General features: G+C 44.4%; 1 protein-coding gene across 2 annotated transcripts in view; it reads left to right on the plus strand.

Annotated features, from left to right (window-relative positions):
* FAM120A (family with sequence similarity 120 member A) overlaps nt 1-24,560 on the plus strand; it is a 107,733-nt gene that overhangs the window by 79,759 nt on the left and 3,414 nt on the right. For both annotated transcript variants that reach the window (XM_079790694.1, XM_079790695.1), the window contains exons 11-17: nt 152-404; nt 7,545-7,659; nt 12,716-12,925; nt 14,667-14,850; nt 15,347-15,484; nt 16,861-17,002; nt 17,458-17,554. In XM_079790694.1, coding sequence (XP_079646820.1) covers nt 152-404; nt 7,545-7,659; nt 12,716-12,925; nt 14,667-14,850; nt 15,347-15,484; nt 16,861-17,002; nt 17,458-17,554 — 1,139 coding nt within the window. The remainder of the gene's footprint in view (nt 1-151; nt 405-7,544; nt 7,660-12,715; nt 12,926-14,666; nt 14,851-15,346; nt 15,485-16,860; nt 17,003-17,457; nt 17,555-24,560) is intronic.

Here is a 24,560-nt window from a genome sequence, read left to right on the forward strand (position 1 = left end):
AGAACTGATGACTAATGGCTTGCTAACTAGAGGATGTATTGTTACATGAGAGGTAACATCTTCAGGCTGTAATTACTAGAGCAGTTTACTTTTGTTAGGCTTAAAGGAGCTGAGATGGGGCATAAATGCTTCTCCTCTGATTTCCTTCTAGCGGTTTCACCAGTGATCATTAAGGAGTGGGCAGCTTACAAAGGGAAATCTCCGCAAACTCCAGAACTGGTGGAAGCTCTTGCCTTCAGGGAGTGGACCTGCCCCAACCTGAAAAGGCTCTGGCTGGGGAAGGCAGTGGAGGACAAGAACCGCAGGATGAGGGCCTTCCTGGCCTGCATGAGGTCAGACACTCCAGCCATGCTCAACCCAGCCAGCGTGCCCACTCATCTCACGGTGCTGTGCTGTGTCCTACGGTAGGTGTGGCACGGTTGCTCTGGCAGCTGCATGTCCTCCAGCAGGTGATTGTACAATGCCTCTCAGAGACCTTTGTATGAAGTACGGGGAGGGGGGTGGGAGAAGCGTGGGGGTTATTCTAGGTGAACTGGGTTATCTGTTGAAATTCATCCACATCTCATATTTACATATAACTACAGAAATATAGGCCATGTAAATGCAATGTGGATTTGCATTGATGCTGTATAATATGTTTACAGAATAGGTATATTTGGTGAACATGTACTTTATCTATATATATAAAAGCCTAAGCGACCGGCCAACTGGCTGATGGCCGGTAGCTATGATGCGCACTGACCACCAGGGGGCAGATGCTCAACGCAGGAGCTGCCAAGCAACAGCAACTTTGCAGAGTGCCCTCTCGCACACTGGGACAGAGGGACCCCACCTGCCGGAGGGACCCCGCTCACTCCACAGATGCCTTTCAAGCCCCAGCGCTGTCCTGGGTGCTGCTGGCCGGGGAGGAACAGTGGGAAGTTGGCTCCAGGGTGTGTCCAGCCCATCTCACCCAGTCCCGCCCCACCGGCCACCTTCTAATTAATTTCCTTTCAATGTGCATGAATCCATGTACCGGGCCTCTAGTGTAAATATAATGATTTTAAACAATTTTGTCTTTAAATATTAAAGATTTTGAAGGCAATTAGGGAAGATTATATTATACTAGAGGCCCGGTGCACGAAATTAGTGTACAGGTAGGGTCCCTAGGCCTGGCCGGTGATCAGGGCCAATCTGTGGGGCGACTGGCGGGGAGATCAGGGGGCACCCGCCTTGGCCGGCCTGGCACCGCCTACTCACTGGCCCTGCCCCCCACTACCGCTGCTGGTAGCCTCCCTCTGCGGGGCGACTGCCGGGGCAATCGGGGCCCCCACTGGCACCCGCCTTGGCTGGCCTGGGGCCTGCAATCTGGGAACAGCTCCTGAGTTGAGCGTCTGCCGCCTGGTGGTCAGTGCACATCATAGTGACCCATCGATCCACCATTTGGTTGATTTGCATATTAGGCTTTTATTACATAGGATATTATTTGGGATTGTTCTATAAGGAAAATGTGTCTCTTCTTCCTGCTCATTTGTTTAACCATATGTATCAGCATGGACTTGTGGTTATCCAGTTTATTCCTAGCATTATAACTGATGTAGTGTCCTTGCTTATTTGATTACTTGGGCCTTGGGAGCTCAGTCAGTGAGCTCCAGTGTCCTTTGTAACCCTGGCATGTTCTTGCTTTGTTTGATACCACATGATGCCTAGGCTCATGCGCATCTTCCCTGCCCTGGAACCTGCCTCTAAGGGGCCAGCTCCTCCTTGGAGAAAGCGGTTGAAAACCCAGATTTGGGCACTGTGTGGTTCTAGGTCCTCTCAGTTGACGGGCGACAAATGCCTGTGTAGACACTGGCATTAATTTGAATTGGCATGCATACCTGAATCAGGTTTTTTAGTTTTTTAGTATGTTTTTCTTTTAACCAATTTAAAACTCAGGAAAAGTTGCAAGAGCATTTTTTTCTTTTTAACCCAGATACTACTTGAGTGTGATTTTCTAACAAACTAGGACACTTTCCTGTATAGTCACAGTACAGCCATTGGAATCAATCAGCATCTGCACTTTATTTCTGTCTTCATTTCAGACCCTCTCTTTGTGAAGCCCGTTGGTTTCCAGAGGGCGGAGCAGCTTTCCCTCTGCTACTCCTGGTCCCTTGCAGGCTGTGCGTGTGCACTCTGGCACGTGACGAAGGGGTGTCTGTGGGACATCTCCAGAGAGGCTCTACTCTGTTTATAACGGATACATATTTCACGGGAGGCACTTTGAAACTAATCATTCAGTGGCTCTTGGTTTCTGTCTTCAGTGGCTTCTAGTCCACTGCCGCCATCTTTTAATTTGGTGCTTTGTTGTCACCTACTCGACCAGAAGGGGCCTTGTCAGGCTGCCCTCCACAGTTGTCTTTGTCACTTTATGAGCCCTTCCTGACTGCTCTGCAGAGGTGCCCTGGTGGTTGTTGGTGGGGACGGTATTGGACCTCCTGCCCTCCTGGTCTGTTTATAGGCACACAGACACCCACAGGCCTGTGGACTTCTGTTTGACACCTCCAACCTGCCCACTTCAGTTCTCTCTCCCCAGGTGTGTGGCCTCTGACGCTGAGAGAGACAGTAAAAGCCTGGGGCACAGTTGCCCTCCAGGCCCTACACTGTCTTAGCCCCATGTGTCCTGCCCCTGAGCTGGCTCCTCCTCCTCCAGCTCCTGATCCCCTACTGGGTAGCACCTGCTTGACTGCTGACGGGGCAGAGTTTTAGTCAGGTGCTTATTTCCTGAAGTTTCTTAAATTCAGACTTTAAGGCTAGTAACTTACTTAGAAGCCTTTCCTGAATTAAATTGAGGTTGACTAAAATGAGCAGTTTCTTATCTTTATCTCCAATGAGAATGAACGAGTGGGAAAGACCAGTTCTTTATTTGGTTTTTGAATCTCTGGTTTCCTCCGATGGAAAATTCATTTATAGACTGGTTTTTATTAATAAAAACCACCTTATATTAGCCAAAAATTTAAGATTAAGAGTGGCCTAAAATCAAATTAGCAATAATGAACTTGGTTACTTGGTATTTCTCTCTTTGAAGTTTAAAATGATGTGTGGCCTTTAGTCTAGTGGGGCAACCTACCGTCCACCTGAAAAGCCTGCTGGACTGGGCTCATGGGGCTGCTCTTGAACACAGGTGGCCATGCGTTAGTGTAGGGTCAGCTGCTAGATTTGGGAGTGCAGCATTCATGTCGTTTCATGCCCCTTGTGTTTTGTCTGTTATGCATTCAGCCACGTGGGTCACTGGGTGCTCGGACCTCTCTTCTCTTCACGCGATTGGTTCTTGTGGACCTTCCTCTGCCATTACTCCAGAAAAGGCCTTCATGAAGTCTTCCTAGGTTTCAGGACGGCCCTGGTCCCTGCTTTTAAGACAGTGTTTATTGTAGTTTTTGTGTGTGTGTGGTGGTTTATTAAAAAGAACTTATTTTAGACCTTGAAGAGGTTTGTAAATGTAACTAATAATCTCGAGTCTGAACGAACCTCTGCGTCTGTTCGTGTGTGACATCCAGTGAGTGCAGTGCAGACCCCATACTCCTGCAGAAGCCAGCTGACATGCTTGGGGTGAAGAGACTTGTGTGTGGAGTGGGTGCCTGGGACGAGGGAGTTTTCACTTGGGAAGACTGTTACAGATCCTAAGGAGGAGCAGCTTGTTGGGGGCTTGGTAGAAATGAGGGATAGTGTCTCTCGGAACAAGTCCCAGGGGCTAGGACACCATAAATGGATTGGTTCACTCCTCTAAGAGAATCCATTCTACCTTCTGCATTTGAGGCCCCAGGATAGTAGTTGAAGGAGGCTACCCAGCATGGCCTCTATTTGGTCAGTGGATATAACCTACTAATAACATGGGGATGGACTGAGTAGTAGGTCTGAAGTCTTGGGGTAAAGAGTGGTGGGGGGAGGATTGGAAGGGAGTCTGGACAAAGACAAGTAATAGGGTTGGTAACAGGACGAGTAGTAAGAGCCCCTTGAGAACTGGCTGTGGGCTCAGGCTGGCAGCCCAGTGGTCGTTCTCTGGAGGCATTGCAGCTGGGGGCAGGGAGAGGGCAAAGCCTGCATCCTGGACAAGGTGAGTCCCTGTGGCATGACCCTTGGCCTTGATAGCTGAGGTGGGACAAAGGTCAGTGATCCCAAGGCCAGGCTGTCACCCACAAAGACTTCTTTCCTTTTCTTTGATCTTTTTTTTTGCATGATTTCTAACTGGAAGAAATTGTGAGATTAATACAAAGAGCTCGTCGCTGTGCTTCACCAGGTTCCCCACACACTCATGTTCTACTGCAATTGCTTTTGCTCCTCACTGTTTGTCCTCAGTCCCTTGGATGTAAGTTGGGGGCATGATGTCCCTGTATCTTAAGCTCTTCAGTTTGTGTTTCCTAAAAAACAAGGACATTATCAAAATTAGAAAAATAATATTGGTACATCTTATGTGCCGATCTCACTCAGATTTTGCCATTTGTTCTAATAGCATCTATTAGCAACAAAATCTTGGCTCATGCTTACACTCAGTTGTCATGTCTCCTCCAGTCTCGACGGCTTCTCGTCTTCCTCTGGGTTGGTGCAGAGGCGTTTCTGAAGAGAGAGCCCTGGTTTTCTGCACACCCGGGGCCTGGGGACAGGCAGTCATCTTAGACGCACATGAACCAGTGGAAACAGTGCTGACACACACGGGGCAGCTCCCAGCTGCACTTGGTCCACCTCTGGGGAGGCTGCTTCTCGGTCTAGGTTTGTCCATGTTCCTTCAGGGTAGACTCCATTTCTGCATCTGGGGCAGGCACACCTGTCAGGGAGGTGGTGGTCTCCTTGCTACTTTCACTAGTGTTGTCAGCACCCACATGTTACCTATGTCCAAATGTGATGTTAGGACAGCACTCTAGAGGATGGGGGAAGAACAGCAGGCAAATCCCTAGAATCCTTGTAGCGGAGACCAGGAGGTGCCAGTGTCTGAACAGAAGTTTAGCATGAGGGTGAAGCTAGGGTTCGGAACAGAACAGATGGCTTTTTCTGGGGTGCAGCCCAGAAAAGTAGATGAGGTCCTGACCCAAGAGAGCTCATGTTCTCCTGAGCGGACAGACTGGGTTTTGTCTTGAAAGAACCTAAATCAGTAACCAAAACAGGATATGGAGGGCTTGAACCCCAAACAGGACTCCAGAGAACCAGTGGAGCCTGTTCCAACACCTGGGGAGCACAGGCAGGGTCCGGCTCCCCTTTCTGCCCTGGCACCCACACTTGTAAAGGGCAGTGAGAGGAGGGTGAGAAAAGGGAGCCGCAGAGCCTCACACCTCCATGGTAGGAAACTTGAGACCCTAGGAGAAGGCGTGGAAAAAGAATGTCCAGAGAAAACAGCGACGTCAAGGGGCTGAGCACACTGTCCGTGTGGGTCTCGGAGTAGTGTGGACATAGGAGGTAACCGAGGGTGCAAGTGCTAGCTGCTGCCGCGGTGCCATCTGTGCCATCCTGGGTGGTGGTGAGCTCTTTGTTTATGCAGCTGCATATCTTTATGTCCATTTTATACTCTTCTGCATCCAGAAAGGCTTTCCCAGGACTTCCAGTGAGAAAGAAGTAAATGATAACTCTGTCAAAATGAAGAGGAAGCCAAATGGAGGAAATAGCAGATATTCCAACCAAAAAGACTGTTTGTTGCTGCAGCTAAACTGAATTCTGGGAGTCTTTGCAGCCAGGAAAACCAGGAAAGATCTTGAGAAAACCAACCTGCCCCCAAGATATTTTTTCCCTGATTAATAATTTTTAAAGTAACATCTTGCCAAGGGCTTGGGAGTGGGGGGAGTTAGTGTTTCATAGGTTTGCAGATGAAAGGAGTTGTGGCGGTGGGTGGTGGGGATGGTCGCACGACACTAAATGTACGTAATACCACTGCACTGTCCGCTTACAAATGGTTAAAATGGTAAGTTTTATGTTGTGTATTTTATCACAAGTTTTAAAAAATAAAAGGGGTGTCTAACATGGACACTGGGGCAAAGAACAGGGGTATTCGCACACAGTCTTTTCCACAATAGTTTTTCCAGAGAAAAGTGAAGGGACTTCTCCATATTTGCTGTTTCTTTTTCTGTGCTCCTGGGGACTGCAGGCACTCATCCTGAAGACTGTAGTTTTAATTCTCACCCTGGGCTTCCGTTCCGCTTTCTGTACATGAACCTCACTAAAGCTCATGAAACCATTGTATTTAATATTTGTGTCACTCAAACAATTGCAAAGGATGTTATTTTTGTCATTGCAAATATTGACAGTTTAATGAAATAAAACTTTTACATCGTTCTTTAAAGTATATCTGACCAGATAGAAATACTACAGAGATTTAACATCCACTGTTCTTTTACTTTGAAGTTAATTTACTTCCTACTAAGGCTACGTAATTTTACCATGAAGTATCTAAGCTCTGTGCTTCTGTTCCTTCTCTGAGTTTCTGTGACCATGTGAGGAGCCAATGCATATAAATGATTAGACCAATGCCTGGCACCTAGTGAGCAGTGCTGGGATTTTTATTGAAAATATTTCTCTTAATGAACTGGATGGAACCTCTTCCTTCTCCCATTCGTTCATGGTCCTGTGGTGAATATTAATTGTTATAAAAAAGAGATAGGGCTTTGCACCAACTCTGATTCTCGTTTTGTTGACTTAGATGTTAAGCCTAAGAAAACTTCCCTGGCAGACGGGACTAAAAATAGCTTTGTGAGGCGTGTCATGCAGAGATGACATAGGAATCTATCACCAGAAGTTTTTAGTGATCAGCTGGCAACTTGATTAGGTCACCCTTCAAGTTTGCTGGATGCTGAGAACTAAGAACTGTTGGACTTGAACAGGACTTATGACCAAGTTCTTAGTGGTTAGCCCCTCAGGCTCTCACCAGAAACGGGCGTCTGCACTGCCAGGTGAATAAGGGGAAGAGGATTGGTGGGAAAAAAGGTAATGTGGACACCTGGTGGTTCTCGGGCGAATGGAAGTTGTCGATTTAGAAATTGCGTTCCCATCAGCTGCTCACTCAGGGTGCCCCCAGTAACCCTGTGCTCGGGGACTGTAGGCATGCATTCTGAAGACTGCAGCTTTAATTCTCGTCCTGGTCTTCCTTTCCTCTTCATCCCTGTACATTCACCGGCCGCTGCTGGGTCCCCTTGTGCAGATGGTTCATGAGACACTTCATCAAGGGATTCATCTGTCTTATTTGGACCTGGGGTTTGCCTCCTGGGTATCCTGTCTTGAATTAAGTAGATAAAGCATATAAATTTGGTACATATTATGTGTTTTCAGGATTTAAATACTTCACAAAAGTGACGTGTATCAAAAATCACCAACCAGCTAGTTTTCAGTATGTATAAATTTAGCGTGTTATTTTTAATTACTCTAGAATGCTGATTGGCCAGGTGATGATTGGGTTTTGTAAGTGGCATCATCACTGAAACTAGGAAAGCTGGGTAAGAAGTCTGTATAAGCCTCCTTTGCTTATGTCACCTGAACACCAGGTTACGCATGTGACTGGGGACCGCTGCATCCTAATTGCAGGCCCTCTCCTTCTGTCCACCCTGCAGGTATATGGTGCAGTGGCCTGGAGCACGGATACTGCGTCGTCAGGAGCTGGATGCCTTCCTGGCTCAGGCATTGTCCCCCAAACTCTACGAGCCTGATCAGCTGCAGGAGCTCAAGGTAACTAACACCTCCTTCCTTGTCCTGGAGCCTTGCTCTGGAGTCAAGGGACAGCTCACCTCACCTGGCCGCTGAGGACATCAAACTAGTAATGCTCAGGAAGAGAACTTGAGAGCCTTCAGGGCAAAGGAAATTTCCTTCCCAGCTATTGAAATGGTCAAGTCTACTTTTGTCTGATATTTTCCCTTGTATACCAATGGGTGTTTTATTCGTGTTTTTCACATCATGAAATGAACTTGCCTTTTATTTCAGGTGGGGATCCCAAACCCTGGGAGGGAGGGCTTGGTCCTAAGAATTTCCTAACATCTGGCCAGGATCTTTTTCTTATTTCGTTCTGTTGTTCCTAATTACAACATTCGTTTTCTCTAAAAACAAAACAAAAACCATAGTCTTTGTCCTCCTAATATTGTTAATCCGTTTTAAAAAAACCCTTGAAGAACAACGTTATATCATCATTCCTGTGCCCTTTTAGTCAGTATTTAACATCGTATTTCTTTTAATTTTCCCTTCTAGTAATTCCTTTTATTCTTTGTTTTAACAATATTAGTTTCTCCACGTTGTCACCTGATTTTTCAGTGTGCTTATCTTTTTAGTGCACTTTTATTGGTTGCTGTGTTCGCATGGCTATACTTGCTTTCTAATTTCTACACTAAATTTTAGAAAGTTCAAGAATTTTCAGAGTTAGCTAAATTAGTGAATCCGCCTTTTCTTTTTAATGCATAGGGTTTTGTTTTTTTCTTTGCTGTTGGTTATTTATTTATTTGTTTGTTTTACAAAATTTGATTTGTAATCAAGTAATCTCTTTTGATGAAATCGCCTTCACTTTTAGATCTTTTTGCCATTCTTTATGAAGGCGTTCTTTCCCTAAGGGGGAGTTTTAGGCTCACTTCATAGATTTTTAGTGTTCTACAATTGGGGCTCAATAAATTTCTGGTTTCCCTAAATTATTGAGTTAAATTCAGTAATTTGGTGCTGAGTGACCCTTGGCTGTGGGGAGCCCATGTCACTGTGGTCACCTTAGGCTTCTAATGACTTTGAAACAAGATAAATGAGATAACAAACCGTAGGAGAATCTACCTCAAACTGTATTCTTTACTCTGTAGATTAAGCTTTTCTGTTTGTTAGACAGAAATTATTTCTAATGGTTTTGAACTTAAGTTTTTTGTTCTAGAATATTTGGCCGGGTGTCCCCTGAGAGGCTGGTACTAAGCACAGGCTCTACCTCCTGTGTCCTAGACTGTGGTGCCACCACCATCTTCATCACCAGACTGTGCTCAGGGGTGTTGTAAATACTTTTACTAGAGTGTGGTGCCATCCCTCTACCTCTACTTCCTGTTTCTCTTATTTAGATTATTACATCAGTATTGACATCCCAGTTCTGAAAATCAGACCGCCAGGTATCAGGTATGCCCACCAAGCCTTATTCACCATCAAGTTGCTTTTACTCAAAGTTCATCTTTTCTCCCATATCCTTTTCATTTTTGGATCAACACATAGGATATAACTTTTGAAAGACAGTCACACTCTAAGCTTTCATTTTGGTTCTTTTGGAGTCTTAGTGCTTTCATGGTTTCTCCTGATTCTTCATCTAAAGCTAGGTGTCTAGAGCTGTGCTAGAAAGTGCAGGTACCGCAGGCCACCCCTGTCCCTTTGACTCTTCTGGTCTAGAGGTCTGTGTTCCCTTCACCAAGGGCAGCCTGCACGTTGGCACTCCGTTCGTGAGTAGCATAGATTTTGAAAGAACCAGAAGAAAAAACAATAGCTATCCTTGGGGGTAGAGGTAATTGGTTTTTTTTAAGATTGAAGATACTCTCAGCTATCAGACTGAGAACTGATAGGAATAATCATTATTTAAATGCTACAAAAATTCCTATGTAGAGCTGAGAGAGGGTCCTAAAATTCAGTGATAGAAAAGTAAATTTTAAAACTTCTTTTTCATTTAATCATTAAAAGTTGTTTTGATATATCAAAATCAATGACAGTGCTTTCCTATAAAAAACCTTTTCACTGTGTAGGATATAGTCAACTCTTGATATTTGGTGGTGTTTTAAGGGCCATTATCCAGTTTGTGGATTGCCAGACCCTGTTTCTCTTCCACTTCTATCCATGTGCTTTGAGAATAAACAGGAAAAGAGAAAGAAAAGACCTAATTTTGACAATTTGGCCTCTGGTTGGCTTTTCTGGTGGGAGGTTTGGTGGGGAAATATGTTGAAACTATTAGTTAAAGTGACTTTATAAGAGTTTCATTTGGTCTGTGCTCTGTCCGCCCCCTGCATCCTAAACATTTGCGTGTTCTGTGTGGCTCATTGAGGCCCTGGGGCCGTGATTACACCCTCACTTTTCTTTGGTATATTATGTGCTTCTCCTAGGTTCCCAGGGGGGATGAAATCATTAAGTAGAGTCAGCACTGTGTTTGGAGAAGGGGCGGGTAAAGGGTGAGGAGAAGGACCTTTGCACAGTTTCAGTTTTTGTCCAGTTTCTTTCTCCTTGCTCTTGACATCCCTATAATTGTCTTATATTCTTCTAATAGTTTCACATGCCAAGTGCAAAATATATAGATGGGAAATGAAGAGCTGTAAAGACGGCATATGGGCTGCAGCATGTCTGTGGTGCTTTTATGAGTTGTTGTACATGTAGGTAAATAGGACCAGTCATAGTAAGAGTCTGCTGCCCAGTAATTAGAAGTCAGACAAAGTTACTTTACTGGAATTTGGTTCTTGACCTAATTGGGCAGAGATTAAATTCCATACTTGATTTCCTTTAAAGTCAGAAAATATTGTCAACATTTCTCAGGTGGAGGAACTTTGGATAATGTTGAATATTTTATCCTGGTTGGTATAAGAAATTGAGATTGGAGTGTGAGGATTACGGCTATTTCTGTGGTCATGGGTTCAGATTCTGGTGCTATTAGTTACCAGTATTGTGACCTTGAGCTCCTGTGGTTCAGGTTCTTCATCTATTAAATGGAGTATTAAGAGCAGCACCTGCATCATGATTGTTGAGATGTAAATGAGGCAATACATGCAAAAATACTTAGATCAGTGTCTGATACAAATTTACTAAGTTCCCCATAAATAGTATACAGTATTCTTTGTGTAATTAACATTTAAGGACAGAAGTAAAACTGCTATGTAAAGTAATTAAAAAATTGGCAAAATATACACAGCAACTGAGATTTTATTCCCATTATTTAGACAACTTTTACTCTAAGAATTTTTCTCTGATAAATTAATGGTAGTTGTTATTACTGAAACTAAGTAACTTGAAAATGATTTTTTAAATCCATAAAAACAAAATTTCAACTAATGGTGAGGCTATTTAAAATAAGAAATGTGTGTGGGTAATGTAGGCTTCTCCATTCCTCTCATCAGCTCACAAGGCGATTACTCTCTCTAACTAGGGTGCTTCTGTGCTCCACACATCAGCTGTCCTTTCTTAACCTCAACACTCAGGTAACCATCTGCCCAGAGTGGTTTTGAGCTTTATTAGTCAAATAAGGGTTTGTTGTCAATGTGACCAACAACACCAGTGACAAAGACATGGGAGCATCATCGTGCTTCCGCAGAAGGCTGCTGCCGGCACCTGTCATAGCTTTTGTAGCCAGCAGACTTCCGAGCAGCACAGCACATTGTTGCCTTTCCCTCAGCTTTGACCGGGCCCAGAGGCCATGGCCAGCAGTAAAGGAGTGGCTGGAGGCCAGGTTGCTGCCTTGGCACCTTCCCGCAAGGTCCGCTCTTAGGGAGGAGAAAGCCCCTGTTACTGCCTTGAGACTCAGAATTTCCACTTCCTGTCTGCCCTCTTTTTCCCTCCTTTCTGCTCATAAACATAAAAATGCATCTAATTCCATCACCCTAACCCCACCTGACCTCAACTGAACATGTTTAGTTCCCCTTTCCAACATTGCATGGGAGAAGCAGGGGCCAGCAGAGTGGAGAGACTTCTCCAGGTTCAGGAAGTTCTGAACTGCATTGACTTAAAAATTAAAAAACAAAAACAATAAAAAATATATTTCAATTTAAAAAAATGGTTGGAAAACATAATGTTAATAATGGGGACTGATAGCACAAAACAGCAAATATTCATAAATTCATCAATATTTGGCACTAAAATGATCTTTTTTCTCTTTAATGAAAAGCCAGTTTATCTGCCACTTTTAGGTATTGTTTAGTTTGAAACCTGTAAAGATAACATTCTTGAGATTCCATCCATGTGGGAAGACAGAAACCAGGACAGCTAAAACTCAGTCCCGGATAATCCACAAACTAGGTCCTTCACAGACAGATAATCAAGAGTTGACTGTATTTGTCAGTGTTTCTCACCCTGCACAGCAGATGCTAGGTGAGAGCTGTGTGCACACAGGAGGGCTCCCAGCGCTAATGACCCAGTGAGAAGAAGGGGAGACAGCCTCTAGATTCCGATAGTCTGCATGGTTCAGATACAGTGTTTCTGTTGTTGTGTTCTTTCATTTATAAGCTATCCATTTCTCCTAAAACATTTTGACAGTCTCATTAATAAGTTGCTATCTAAAACATTAACATATAAAATAATGTAAACAAAGTACGAGTTTTAGAATGAAATTATAACAAGTAATTTTTTAATATAACTTTGAAAAATGCATAATCTTGTTAGAATGTTTCTTTTTACAATCTTTCTGTTAATTCACTACCAGTATATAGAATCTGAAGTGTAAAAGTTTTATTTCATAAATGAATTGTGGGCTTCTTAATTGCTAAGGAGACTATTTATAATGTGTTACTTTATCATGTGTCAACCTTAATCATAGTAGTATTTTACACTTGTATAATGCTTCACACGTCCAAATTGAAATGTTTCAGTATGTTTATAAAATAGTCTCTTAAATTTAAATGTTAACTAACATAAAAAGTCTTTGTGTTGAAACAGGCCAGTGCTAGGTCACTGTATGGTGTTAACAGGTTTGCTTAGGGTGGCTGGTTGAGGGGTGTCCTGGTTAACCGTGAGAGTTGTAGTCAGACATTGTGACAACTTGGTAATGCAGTACTCTTACTCCATAGAAATCACTCTTTTCCATTTAAAGATTGAGAACCTCGACCCTCGAGGCATTCAGCTGTCAGCTCTCTTCATGAGTGGCGTGGACATGGCCCTGTTTGCAAACGACGCATGTGGCCAGCCCGTGCCCTGGGAACACTGCTGTCCTTGGATGTATTTTGATGGGAAGCTCTTCCAGTCCAAACTCCTCAAAGCAAGCCGGGAAAAGACCCCACTCATCGACCTCTGTGATGGTCAGGTCAGTTGCAGGAACACAGTCTGGTGGAGGTGGGGAGGACCGGCTGGCCACCTTCAAACAGAGGGAAATACCGCTCACTGTCTAATCAGTCATCTTTCATTACCAAATTTGTAATGACCCCAGGTGATGGCATTCTGTTTTAGATTGGGTCCAGCCCATGTGTGAGTTAATGTCAGTTCAGTGCTGAGCTCTGGATACACATTTACATTAGACTCTCATTAATCACCATGATTATGTTCTATGAATTTGCCTCAAACATTGGGTTAGCAGATACTAAACCTTGCCTCATAGGGGAAATGCAAGGCTAGGTTCCTCTATCCTCCAGTGACAACATCTTTGTCAACTGATCAACATATAACCTTGTTTATGTGTGTTTCTATGTAAAGACATCTTAATGAATATATATTGTTAATTCACTCACATTGAACTCAGGGCCAGCAGCGCTGTTACTCAGCCTGAAATGAACAAAGCTTATCTAACACACGTATTTTCTCCATAAGGTGCTTATCACAGCCTGGTACTTAGGAACACCGATAGCACTCAGCACTGCGCTTGGGGCCAAATCAAACAGCAAAGTCACCACTTTTTAAACACCACCAAGTAGCTGGTGAACAGGACATTTGTTTACAGTATAAAAGCTGAAACCAAAAGGCAGAGTGTCCTCTTCTTCAACCTCAACTTGAAACCCAAAGTGTCCCCTACTCTGCACATCTGTGAATGATCATGAGAATGCTCAGTATTGATTTGGGATTACAAGTACATTTTAGCAAGTAGGTGAATTCACAGATGTGTGGAGCTCATGAATAGAAAGGATTGACTGTTTTTTTTTGTGTGTGTGTGTGTGTGTTTTTAATTCTGGTTTAAAAATAAAGTGAAGTAGGTTATCAGGTTATTTGGTCCCATTGCCTAAAAGAGGCTCAAATTCGGTTCAAGCCTTTAAACCGTAGACTTTAAAACATGCAATCTCTTAAGGACTGGTTTACTACGACGTAAGCACATTTTCAAATTCTGGTTAAAGATTGGTTGTTCACAAGACACTCCAGTTGAATTTTTTGGATGTTGAATGAGCTTTTTTGAGCTGAGTTATAGCACTGAAGTCAATGGCATTTGACACACGCAAGTTATATATTCCACATCTGTGTAGGTTATGTTGTTTTCCATGATGTAATGAACATGAAATGATACAACAGTCATCTCACGGGCAGTCTTGCAGACAGGTCAGGTCCCGTCCTGAAGAGCGAGCTCCAGGCTTCCCTGAGGAGGCATCTATCACTCTGTACCACAGTTCACTCTCTGAAATGCAGTGAACACCTGCCCTAATACTAAAGAGAGGAAAATCAACTTTAAAGATGTGAGCTAGGCATCATCTACTCGGCGGTGCATGGGTGGAAAGAGGAAAACTGGATGAGATGTCTTGACTTAGCCATTGATTTTGAGAACCAAATTTACAATTTCATTAATAGCTTTTGGAGTCAATGGTTCTCACCTGAGGATCTGCTCAGATAGAAGACATTCATTTTTGTTTTTGAGATTAAGAGGTACTTTATTATTTTTTTTTTTTTGCAATTTTGCTCTTGCGGTCATGTTTTCATTCTGCAAACAAGTACTACTGAGCAGACTGACTGTTTACAGATAAATAACTAGACATGGCACAGCAGCCTATATTCACTTCTTTCCTGTCCATTCTAATTCAGCGGGAACCTTGTAAGTCACATTTTCACATGCTGCGCTTGACTTGCAGGCTGAGCAAGCTGCCAAGGTAGAAAAGATGCGGCAGAGCATCCTGGAAGGGCTGAACTTCTCCCGGCAGAGCCTCCCGCTCCCCTTCCCACCGCCCTCGGCGCTGCCTTTCTACCCCTCCTCTGTGTACCCGAGGCACTTCGGGCCTGTCCCCCCAGCTCAGGGCCGAGGGCGTGGCTTTGCAGGTGAGTATGCCCACCTCTGCAGGTAGGACCGTGCTGGTGTGGGAAGACAGAGGCCCACACAGCTTGCAGGCCTTAGTGGGCCATATCTTGCCATGTTGAGACACTGTAATTAACTATCAGGCTTAGTTATGAAAGGAACAAATAGATCCCAGAAGAGTTTCTGGGAGAGGGAAAAAGGGAGCTACAAAAGCTGTTGCAGTGATGAGATTTTAAAGATTTTTTCTCATGTGAGGTCTCCTCTACCAAGGCCTCCTCCTGGATACTGACTGGGCCACGAGATAGCTCCCGGCTGCAGGAGGCTCCTTCAGTATCGGGGGAAGTGACAGGACAGTGTTCTGGTGTTGACGAGGGGTTGGGAGACCCCTCCCTGGCCGTTGATGGTGTAAGAACAAAACCTAGGAAATGGGGATTGCTCTGCCTGAAAACCCACCAGGGGCTCTCCCCTGAACCTGGTTCCTCACAGCTTCTCCCATCTCTCTCCACCCGGGTCCCACAGGAGTCTGTGGCTTTGGAGGCCCCTATGGGGAAACTGTAGCAACAGGCGCCTACCGTGCCTTCCGCGTGGCGACGGCAGCAGGACACTGTGGAGCCTTCTCAGGCAGTGACGGCAGCAGGACTAGCAAGTCGCAGGGCGGTAATTATGCCATGCCTTCTAGAGCTTCTGCCCGCCAGCAGCTTCCCTGCTCCTCTGGCTCCTCTTCTGTCCTGACTCTAGCAGCACATTCTTTCCATGAGCCCCTCCCCCCCCGCGTTTGTTTCTGCTCCTCTCCCAGCTCCTGTTTGCCCCCAGGTCTCTGCAGCAGCTTTGCTGTGGCCCACCCCTGCCTTCCTTCTGGGCCATCACGTGTCCATACACAGGCTTTGTGTGCACCCAGTCCTCTAACCACCACTTCTGTGATAGAACCGGCTGCCCAGTAATACCCAGGGATGTGTCTTTCCTACCTTATTCCCCCACAGCCCATCTTGGTAAAGAGGATTATGCATGTATAGAAGATTCTAAGGCCACAGTAGATTTCCTGGCATAAAAACTTAACACAGTTTGAAACATTTTAAAAGAAACATCTGATATTAGATATATAAATGAGTTTGTTTATTTTAAATTCCCATTGCTTCTCTTATTTGTATTAAGCTTACAAGGGAGAAAAAAGTCTTAACATTTATTTTTGAAATCATGTCGTGTGATTTTGCTGTGATAGGAAGCCTGAGACTTGGGGCTTTGTCACAAATCCTGCATTTGGGGACTGCACATTTAAACCTGGCCATCGAGTCTACACGAGAGGGTTATCCACATACATTTTTAAGTAACTTTGAGGATAGGCAGGCCTTTCTCTTTTAACCAGGAACGTTTTCCAGCTCAATGACTTGGGTGCTTACGGAGGTTTGTGAGAGAGCTTGTGTAGCAGTGAGACTCACAGATGAGTGCAGCCCCTCTGCGGCCTCAGGAGCATTTGTCCCTCCGCACTGGGCCTGCGTGCCCCTTTGCCTGCCTGCCTGGGTTCTCCCGGCTGTCGGTGCTTTTTCCTTCCTGTCCCTGTGCCATGCAGCACAGTGAGGGGTGCTGGCTTCTGCTCCTCATGGCCCTGGACTGGAATCTCTGCTAGCCTGCAGTCGGGGGAGCATGGGGGTCGGGGAACCTTAGGGTGAAATGACAAGAGGAGCCTGCCTCCTAACTTCTCCAGATTGTGTCTGCAGCTCAGATCTGCACTGTCCAGTGTAGCAGTCACTGGCCACATGTGGCTCTCAAGCACTTGAGCTGTGTTCTAAGTGAAGAATGTACTTTAAAGATTTAATATGGAAAAAACAAAGCAAATTATCTCATTAATAGCTTTTTATATTGATTACATGTTCAAATAATATTATTTTGGATATATTGAGATAAACAAAATAGGGCTTCATGCAAAACATAAACCACAACTGAAAGGAAAATGTTTCCCTGTTTTTCGTTTTTCTTTGCCATTCTTAATCCTGGAGTTTTAAAGGGTTTTTGTTTTTTGTCTATTTTTTGTGTAGGAATCCAACCTATACCTTCTCAGGGAGGGAAGCTAGAAATAGCTGGTACCGTGGTCGGCCACTGGGCTGGGAGCAGACGGGGCCGTGGGGGCCGCGGGCCTTTCCCCCTACAGGTCGTCTCTGTTGGAGGACCAGCAAGAGGGTAAGTGCTGATCAATGAAAATGTATTTATAGGAATTTAAAAATAGCTCTTATTTGCTTTTCAGTTTACTAGAAACATTTTTATTATATCACTAAATACACTCTTTATAATATTCATAGTGGTTATATAGGATTGCATTATATATACCTTTATGTAATTATTTAAATTGTCAAGCAATTATCCACACATTATTCAACTAACTATTTATAAATGTTTAAAACAGTAGTATGTTTGAAATGTATTATTTTTCAAATTGCATGCATTGGATATGAGCCAAGAAAAATAAGATTAATTCCTTGGAATCAATCTTTGACATGTCCATGATTTAATAAACTCAGTGCTTCCTATAGCATAAGATTAGATACCTTTAAATCCATTTGATATTATTTTAAATGGTTTAAGTGCTGTTTGTAACAGATTCAAGTCTTTCTGCTTTTGTACGATTTATTCTTCAGGCGTCCAAGAGGAGTTATTTCCACCCCAGTGATCAGAACATTTGGAAGAGGTGGGAGGTACTATGGCAGAGGTTACAAAAACCAGGGTGCGATTCAGGTAATAACACACATAATGCTGGTGCTGGTTACTCCCTAATGTCTTGTCTTCCAGGCTAGTGTTTATTGCCGGTATCCAGAGGGGGCGGGGTATTGTTGGGCTGTTTCTATGGAACATCTAACTTGATGGTGGCATGTGGTGCTCACCCCCCTGTAAGTCCCTCAGATCATTTCCATTAGGTTTGTTCTCAGGTTCACAGCTGCTTGTAGGGATTTACGGAGAATAATCCAGGGCCGCTAATGGTGTTTATATTAGGAAACATTATTAGGTAAATAGCATTTAGGATTTAAAAAGAAAATCCTGACTTTCAGTGCTGGGACAGGTCTGCTTTTCTCCTTCTCCTGGACCATCTTGACTAACTTCTCATCCCACCCCTTGCTGGCTGCTGTGCTGCTTAAAGGATAATCCCAAGAGGAAACAAGTCACGTGCTTGTCTTCAGAAAAGATTGGAACATTCTTCTGCTTTGGATGATAGGATCTGGATCCTGGTGAATTTCCTCTTGAGAATGATACCAGTCAGCTTTAACACTGTAGTATGTCATCCCACTTCTTGAATTATGGTATTTAATCACAGTGTACAGTTTATTCCGATGCCATTCATGTAAACATTAAGAGGAGTGCAGCCGAAACCGGTTTGGCTCAGTGGATAGAGCGTCGGCCTGCGGACTCAAGGGTCCCAGGTTCGATTCCGGTCAAGGGCATGTACCTTGGTTGCGGGCACATCCCCAGTAGGGGGTGTGCAAGAGGCAGCTGATCGATGTTTCTCTCTCATCAATGTTTCTAACTCTCTATCCCTCTCTCTTCCTCTCTGTAAAAAATCAATAAAATATATTAAAAAAAAAAAAAAAAAAAAGAGGTGTGCACTCTTGCCCTGGCCGGTTTGGCTCAGTGGATAGAATGTTGTCCCTCGAACTCAAGGGTCCTGGGTTCGATTCCAGTCAAGGGCATGTACCTCGGTTGCAAGCTCAATCCCTGGCCCTGATCAGGGTACATGAGGGAGGCAACTAATCAATGTGTCTCTCTCACATCGATGTTTCTCTCTGTCTTTCCCCCTCCCTTCTACTCTCTAAAAATCAATGGAAAAATACCCTCCTGTGAGGATTCGAGGATTAAAAAAAAAAGCGTGCACTCTTGTGACTAATATATTAATAACCCATATTTAGAAACTTAACTGGCCAACAGAAGATAAAACTGTCTTTACCAGGTGGTCAGCACCTTGGTCACTTGTTTTAATGAAATAAATCAAACAAATCAAGTACAGAGCCCAGTCTCTTCCCTGCGAGGGACGCAGGCAGCCCCTCTGCTGTGAGCACAGCGTCTGGCAAGGGGCGGGGCTGGCTCAGCCTGCCTCTGCCTTTGCACAGGTGCGTTTTGAGCCAAGAGCACTCAGCCTCTCAGCAGGCCTAGGAGAGGGAGCCACAACCTTCCCGCGGCTCCAGGCCAGAGCTCTTCCGTGAAAATGGCCCTCGTGGTGTTCTTGTCATCCTTAGTGGGTAATGGCCTTTCCTGAGCTGGTAGTAGGGACTGTCCACACATTGCTTATACACTTTAATAAAACATACCTTGGGAATTTTCCTAGTAAGTTAGAAAACATTGGAAAATGCAGGCTACCAGTTAATTAATAGAAGTTAGTGCATACAGTGAATTTGTGACCCAGCATAAGGGAATTCTAGTTTAACAGTCCAATAAATTCTCAAAAACTGTACAAAACAGATGTGTAGCTTAACTCGTTATAAGGCAAATACTCATGTGCCATCACTATGTGATGAATACCATCACCGGCCATACTGAGAGCCCCTCGCTCCTTATCCCAATGCCTCCCTCCGCCCAAAATAATCATGACCCAGAACTGTTCTCTGTGGTTTTATTCTTGTGTGTTGTCCCTAGACACAGTAGAGTTTTGTTCATTTCCTTTGGTTGCTGTTTCAGTCTCTCTCTCTTTCTTGTCCTTTACTTAATCTTGGAAGCACAGCCCAGGCATTCCATGACAGACCTGGATTCGGCTGAGTGTACACGTACACTGAGTGAGGCTCTGCCTACTCTTTCTTATATGCCAGTAGCGGGTCTGAGTGCTGCCTTGTTCTCGCGTTTATCCCTGCAGATGCGTGCTTTCCTGCTTGTCTATTTTTATGAGTTGGTCCCTCTTGGTGCCGCAATGACTAGACCATTCATTCACTAGGGATTGCAGAACGAAGATGTTCTCAACCCATCATTTCTTTTCATTTATTGGAGTCTTTTTATAAGAACATGCTTCTGGTGCCGAGTTTTCTAGCTTCTGCAGGAGAGGCAAGGTCCGCATGTGATGTTCCAGTCACCTTGCCCGTCCTAGGTCACTGCGTCCTTTAGCTGTGACCTGAGGTCCTCAGTAGCTTTCTGTCTAGGGTGTCACTTAGCCCAGCAGACCTGCAATAGCCACTTCTCTTAGTTTCTTGGTTTCTTCAGTAGGAAACAGCTTTTCAATACCATAGTATAGGCACTGGTGCACTCTGACTGCATTGGGGTTGGTCACTGTTCCTGGTGCTCTGTGCACACGGGCACAGCTCCATTTCTTCATACATGAATATGCGCACACACATATATGCGTTTTACTATGTGTATTGCTAAGATAGACTCCTCGCTGGGCAGGTATGCTCAGTGGTTGAGCGTCGACCCATGAAACAGGAGGTCCTGGTTCAATTCCTGGTCAGGGCACATGCCTGGGTTGCAGGTTCAATCCCCAGTAGGGGGTGTAAGGAGGCAGCCAATCAATGATTCTCTCTCATCATTGATGTTTCTATCTCTCTCTCCCTCCCTCTCTCTGAAATCAATAAGAACATTAATATATTTTTTAAAAAGATACAATCCTCATGAATTCATACCAAGGTTTCCAATTCAAACTGCTGTCTAAGGTGCTTTCAACTTGGCCTCTTCATTGTCTAGATGTCCTTTCTCCATGTTGTGTCATTACTTCTGTGCTTTTCCTGTGGACAGAGCTAGAGGGATGATATGTGCGTGCATATCATGTATGCTGTGTACACACATGTATGCTGCTGCCTTTTTCTTTTCAATGAAAACCTCAAGAGTTTATATTGATTCTTTCAATTCAAATTTAGAACTTCAGAAATTTTACTTAACCTTTGCTGTTTATATCTGTATATGCTTCCATCCCGAGGATCTTGGTTCCTAAGAACCCAGGGAATGGTTAACTTAGAATGTCCCATAACTGTTATCTACTTTACTAAAGGCCTGGCGCACGAAATTCGTGCACGGGTATGGTCCCTAGGCCTGGCCTGCCATCAGGGCCATCTTCCCCGGCTGCCGGCAGCCGGCCCCGACCCCCGCCACCACCCACCCCCGGTTCCCTGCCGGCTGAGGGGAGAGACTGAGAGGTTGGCTGTTCCCGCCCGCTAGCCAGCCCCATCCCCCGCTGCCAGTCACCCTCTATGTGTGGGGCAGCCAGCGTGGCGGGGCCTTGGCCTGGCGCCGCCCACGTCTGCCACCACCCACCCCCAGTTCCCCATTCGCCATTGCCATCGGGCGATCGGGGCCTGTCGACTGGGGGCAGCTCCTGCGTTGAGAGTCTGCACCCTGGTAGTCAGTGCACACCATAGCGACCAGTCATTCCACCATTCAGTCGATTTGCATATTACCCTTTCATTATATAGGATTCCATATAGTACACACAGGCAGCTCAGCACATTAATACTGCCATCACCAGCACCATCACTGAGGACAACTAAGATGTTGGCATATGCCCTGCAATTCTTGCATTTAAAAAAAAAATAGCTGTGCTGTTATTGGCTGCATTGTTCCAGCATACAGCAGTGACCTGCTGCACTCTTCCTTTAGCCCCATCTGTCCAGGTTCCATACATCTGTGCATCCAGGCCCCACCAGCCTATGTCTGCAGGTCCATTTTGTCTCTCTGATGCTCTTTCTCTAGTAGATTCCTCAGTGAGGACTTATGGAACAAATACTCAGTTTGAAAATACTAGTAATTGTTTTCCTAACAGTGTTACCTTGGAGATATTGTGGGTTGTTTCCAGACCACTGCAAGAAAGTGAGTACTGCAACAGAGAGTTGTAATCTTTTTGCTGGGGGGGCAGGGGGGTGTCTTGCCTTCAGTTTGTAAAAATGAAACATCTGTGAGGCACAGTAAAGTGAAGAGCTTAAAGCAGGGTATTCTGTTGTTGAAAACATTGACTCACATCTGCTCCCCAAGTATCTTACATCTGTGGTGTCATTTTCTCCTGGTATAAAGCTTTGCTGTCAAAGACTGATAGTAATCTAATTGTCTTTCCCTTTGAAGCCATTTGCTGTTTTGGCTTAAATGTCCAAATTATTTTTTGTTTTTTTCTGTCAAAGTTTAGTGATGCGTCCTGCTGCTGGTTGCTCTGGGTCCATGCGCTCAGTACAGGACAAGCTCTTTCAAACACAATTTTAAATCTTGATTTGCATCAGGAAGTTTTCTTGAATGACTAGTTTTTCATTTCTGTGCTTTTTCTTTGCTTTTTAAAATCTCTGGTCTCCTGTTCGCAGGGTCCATCCTCAGTGTTTGTCACACTCTTGATTTCTTTTTATCTTTTCCTTTTTTTATATATATAACTCACAAAACATACAATTCACCTGTTAAAAGTGTACAATTCTCAAGATCATGAAGTAGTTTATCATTCTAGGAAGAAACACATACTCATAAGCAGTCACTAGCCCCACCCAAACTCCCCCTGCCCCTGACAACCACATATCTGCTCTCTGTACCTTTCATGTAAATGCATGTGGGGCATGTACCAGCACTTCATTCCCTTTCATTGTTATGTTCTATTGTGTGCATGGACCACACTTTGTTTATCCATTTATCTGTGTATGGACATTCAGGTTGTTTTTATTTTGGGGCTATTATGAATAGTTTCAGGTATACAACATAATGATTCAATACCTTTATATATAAAAGCCTAAGCAACCGTTCGACTGGTAGCTATGACGCGCAATGACCACCAGGAAGCAGACGCTTCAACCGGTAGGTTAGGTTGCTGCTGGGGCCCTGTCAGCCCTGAATCTGGTTCACCTGCACCGAATTCCCTTTCGATGTGCATGAATCCGTGCACTGGGCCACTAGTTTATATGTATTACAAACTGATAACCACATTAAGTTCTAGTTAAAATCCATAATCTTACATAATGAAACAAGTTTTTCTTTTTGTGATAACTTTTAAGATCTACTCTCTTAGCAACCTTCAAATATACAGGGTGGAGCAAAAGTAGGTTTATAGTTCATGTGAAAAATAAGTAATATAAGAATAAATTCTGTGTTTTGTGTACTCACAACTATAAACCCATTTTTGCCCCACCCTGTACAATAGAGTATAGTTAACTAGAATCATTATGGGCACGTTTTTGTGTGGACACATGTTTTCAGTTCTCTTGGGTATATAAGTAAGAGTAAATTCTCAGGTGGTAGGTAAATTTAACTAATTGAGGAACCACCAAACTTTTTCCAAAGTGGCTGCACCATTTTCTGTTCCTACCAGAAATAGCTGAGGGTTCTGGTTCCTCTACATTCTCTCCAATATTTTTTGTTGTTTGTCTTTGAGTTTAGCCTTCCCAGATGGTATGAAGTAGTATCAAATGTAGTTTTGATTTGCATTTCTCTATCTTTGTTTCTGACTTAAAAAACGGTCTTCCTTTTCACTTTCTTTGGGTATTTTATAATGTTTATGTGGTGTGTTTCTTCTAGTTTAGTCTTCATTTTTTTTGAATAATCTTTTTTTCCCCAGCCAAATTTATTTATTTATTTTTAATTTCTTTATTAAGGTATTTTAAGGTATTACATATGTGTCCTTATCCCCCCCCTTCCCCCCCATCCCCCATGAATAATCTTTTCTTATTTTGAATTGTTCCCTAAAATTTTCACCTCACTTCCTATCTTTTCTTGGTTTGATCGGTGCATGTCCTGTCCTGTCACAACCCATTTTGAAATCAGAGGTAGCAGTCTTTGCCGTTTATGGACATGCCTTTCTGCCATATTTCATTGTCTTTAGGAATGTTGGTCCATTCCTTAGCCTATTATTATATAGGATAAGTGTCCAACCGTTTGTTCAACCGTTCAACCAGTCGCTATGACGCGCACTGACCACCAGGGGGGCAGACGTTCCGACCAGTAGGGTAGCTTGCTGTTGGGGTCCGACCGATCGGGACTGGGTGAGATAGGCTGGACACACCCTGGAGCCCTCACATGGTCCCTCCCCGGCCCCGGTGGGGTCCCTCAGCCTGGCCTGCGCCCTCTCACAATCTGGGACTCCTCGGGGGATGTCCACAGGCCAGGCCGAGGGACCCACAGCGGTACACAAATCCGTGCACTGGGCCTCTAGTTTTTCTATAGTGGCGGTATGTGTGGTTCCACCTTGGTACTTTCGGTTGCTCGTTTTAGGTGACATCAGTGTTCTTGTATCTTGAAGGACAGATAATGAGGGCAGCTTGTCTCCTGAGTTTCTGAGCTGTCCTCCTATCTCCGTTGTTGCCATCCTGTGGGGCCAGCTCTAAGAGGAAGTGTGCAGAGCAGGCAGCACCACTCTGTGCTGTGGTCATTGGGGGGGGCACGCCTCACAGTGACCAAGGTTTGCAGGAAGAATGGGCTGTAGAGAGCGGTACAAGCTGGCTTTCCTTCTCATTCCTGTTGCATCCTCTGTGCACACCCCACCCCCACCACCCCCCATCACACAGGCCCCTGACGCAGTTCCTGCAGCAGGCGTCTGTGAGGGTGTGAGGGGCTGCCCACCACCACTCCTAACCACCGCATGTGTGTGCTTGGTCCAGCAAGTGGACTTTTTCCTGAGAGACTGAGTGAAGGCTTTGAGGTTTGAAAGCATGTACTGGAGATCTTCAGTATTACTTTTTGCCCCTACTTAGCCCTCCTATATTTTATTTGTCCTATATTTTTACATTATTTATCTCAAGGTTCCAAGAAAATCACTATAGTATAGACCTCTGGAAAAGTTTACATTAGTGATTCTGAATTCTGTGATTGAAAG

This window comes from Cnephaeus nilssonii (assembly GCF_951640355.1).
Source record: "Cnephaeus nilssonii genome assembly, chromosome: 14".
In the NCBI taxonomy this organism is placed as follows: domain Eukaryota; kingdom Metazoa; phylum Chordata; class Mammalia; order Chiroptera; family Vespertilionidae; genus Cnephaeus; species Cnephaeus nilssonii.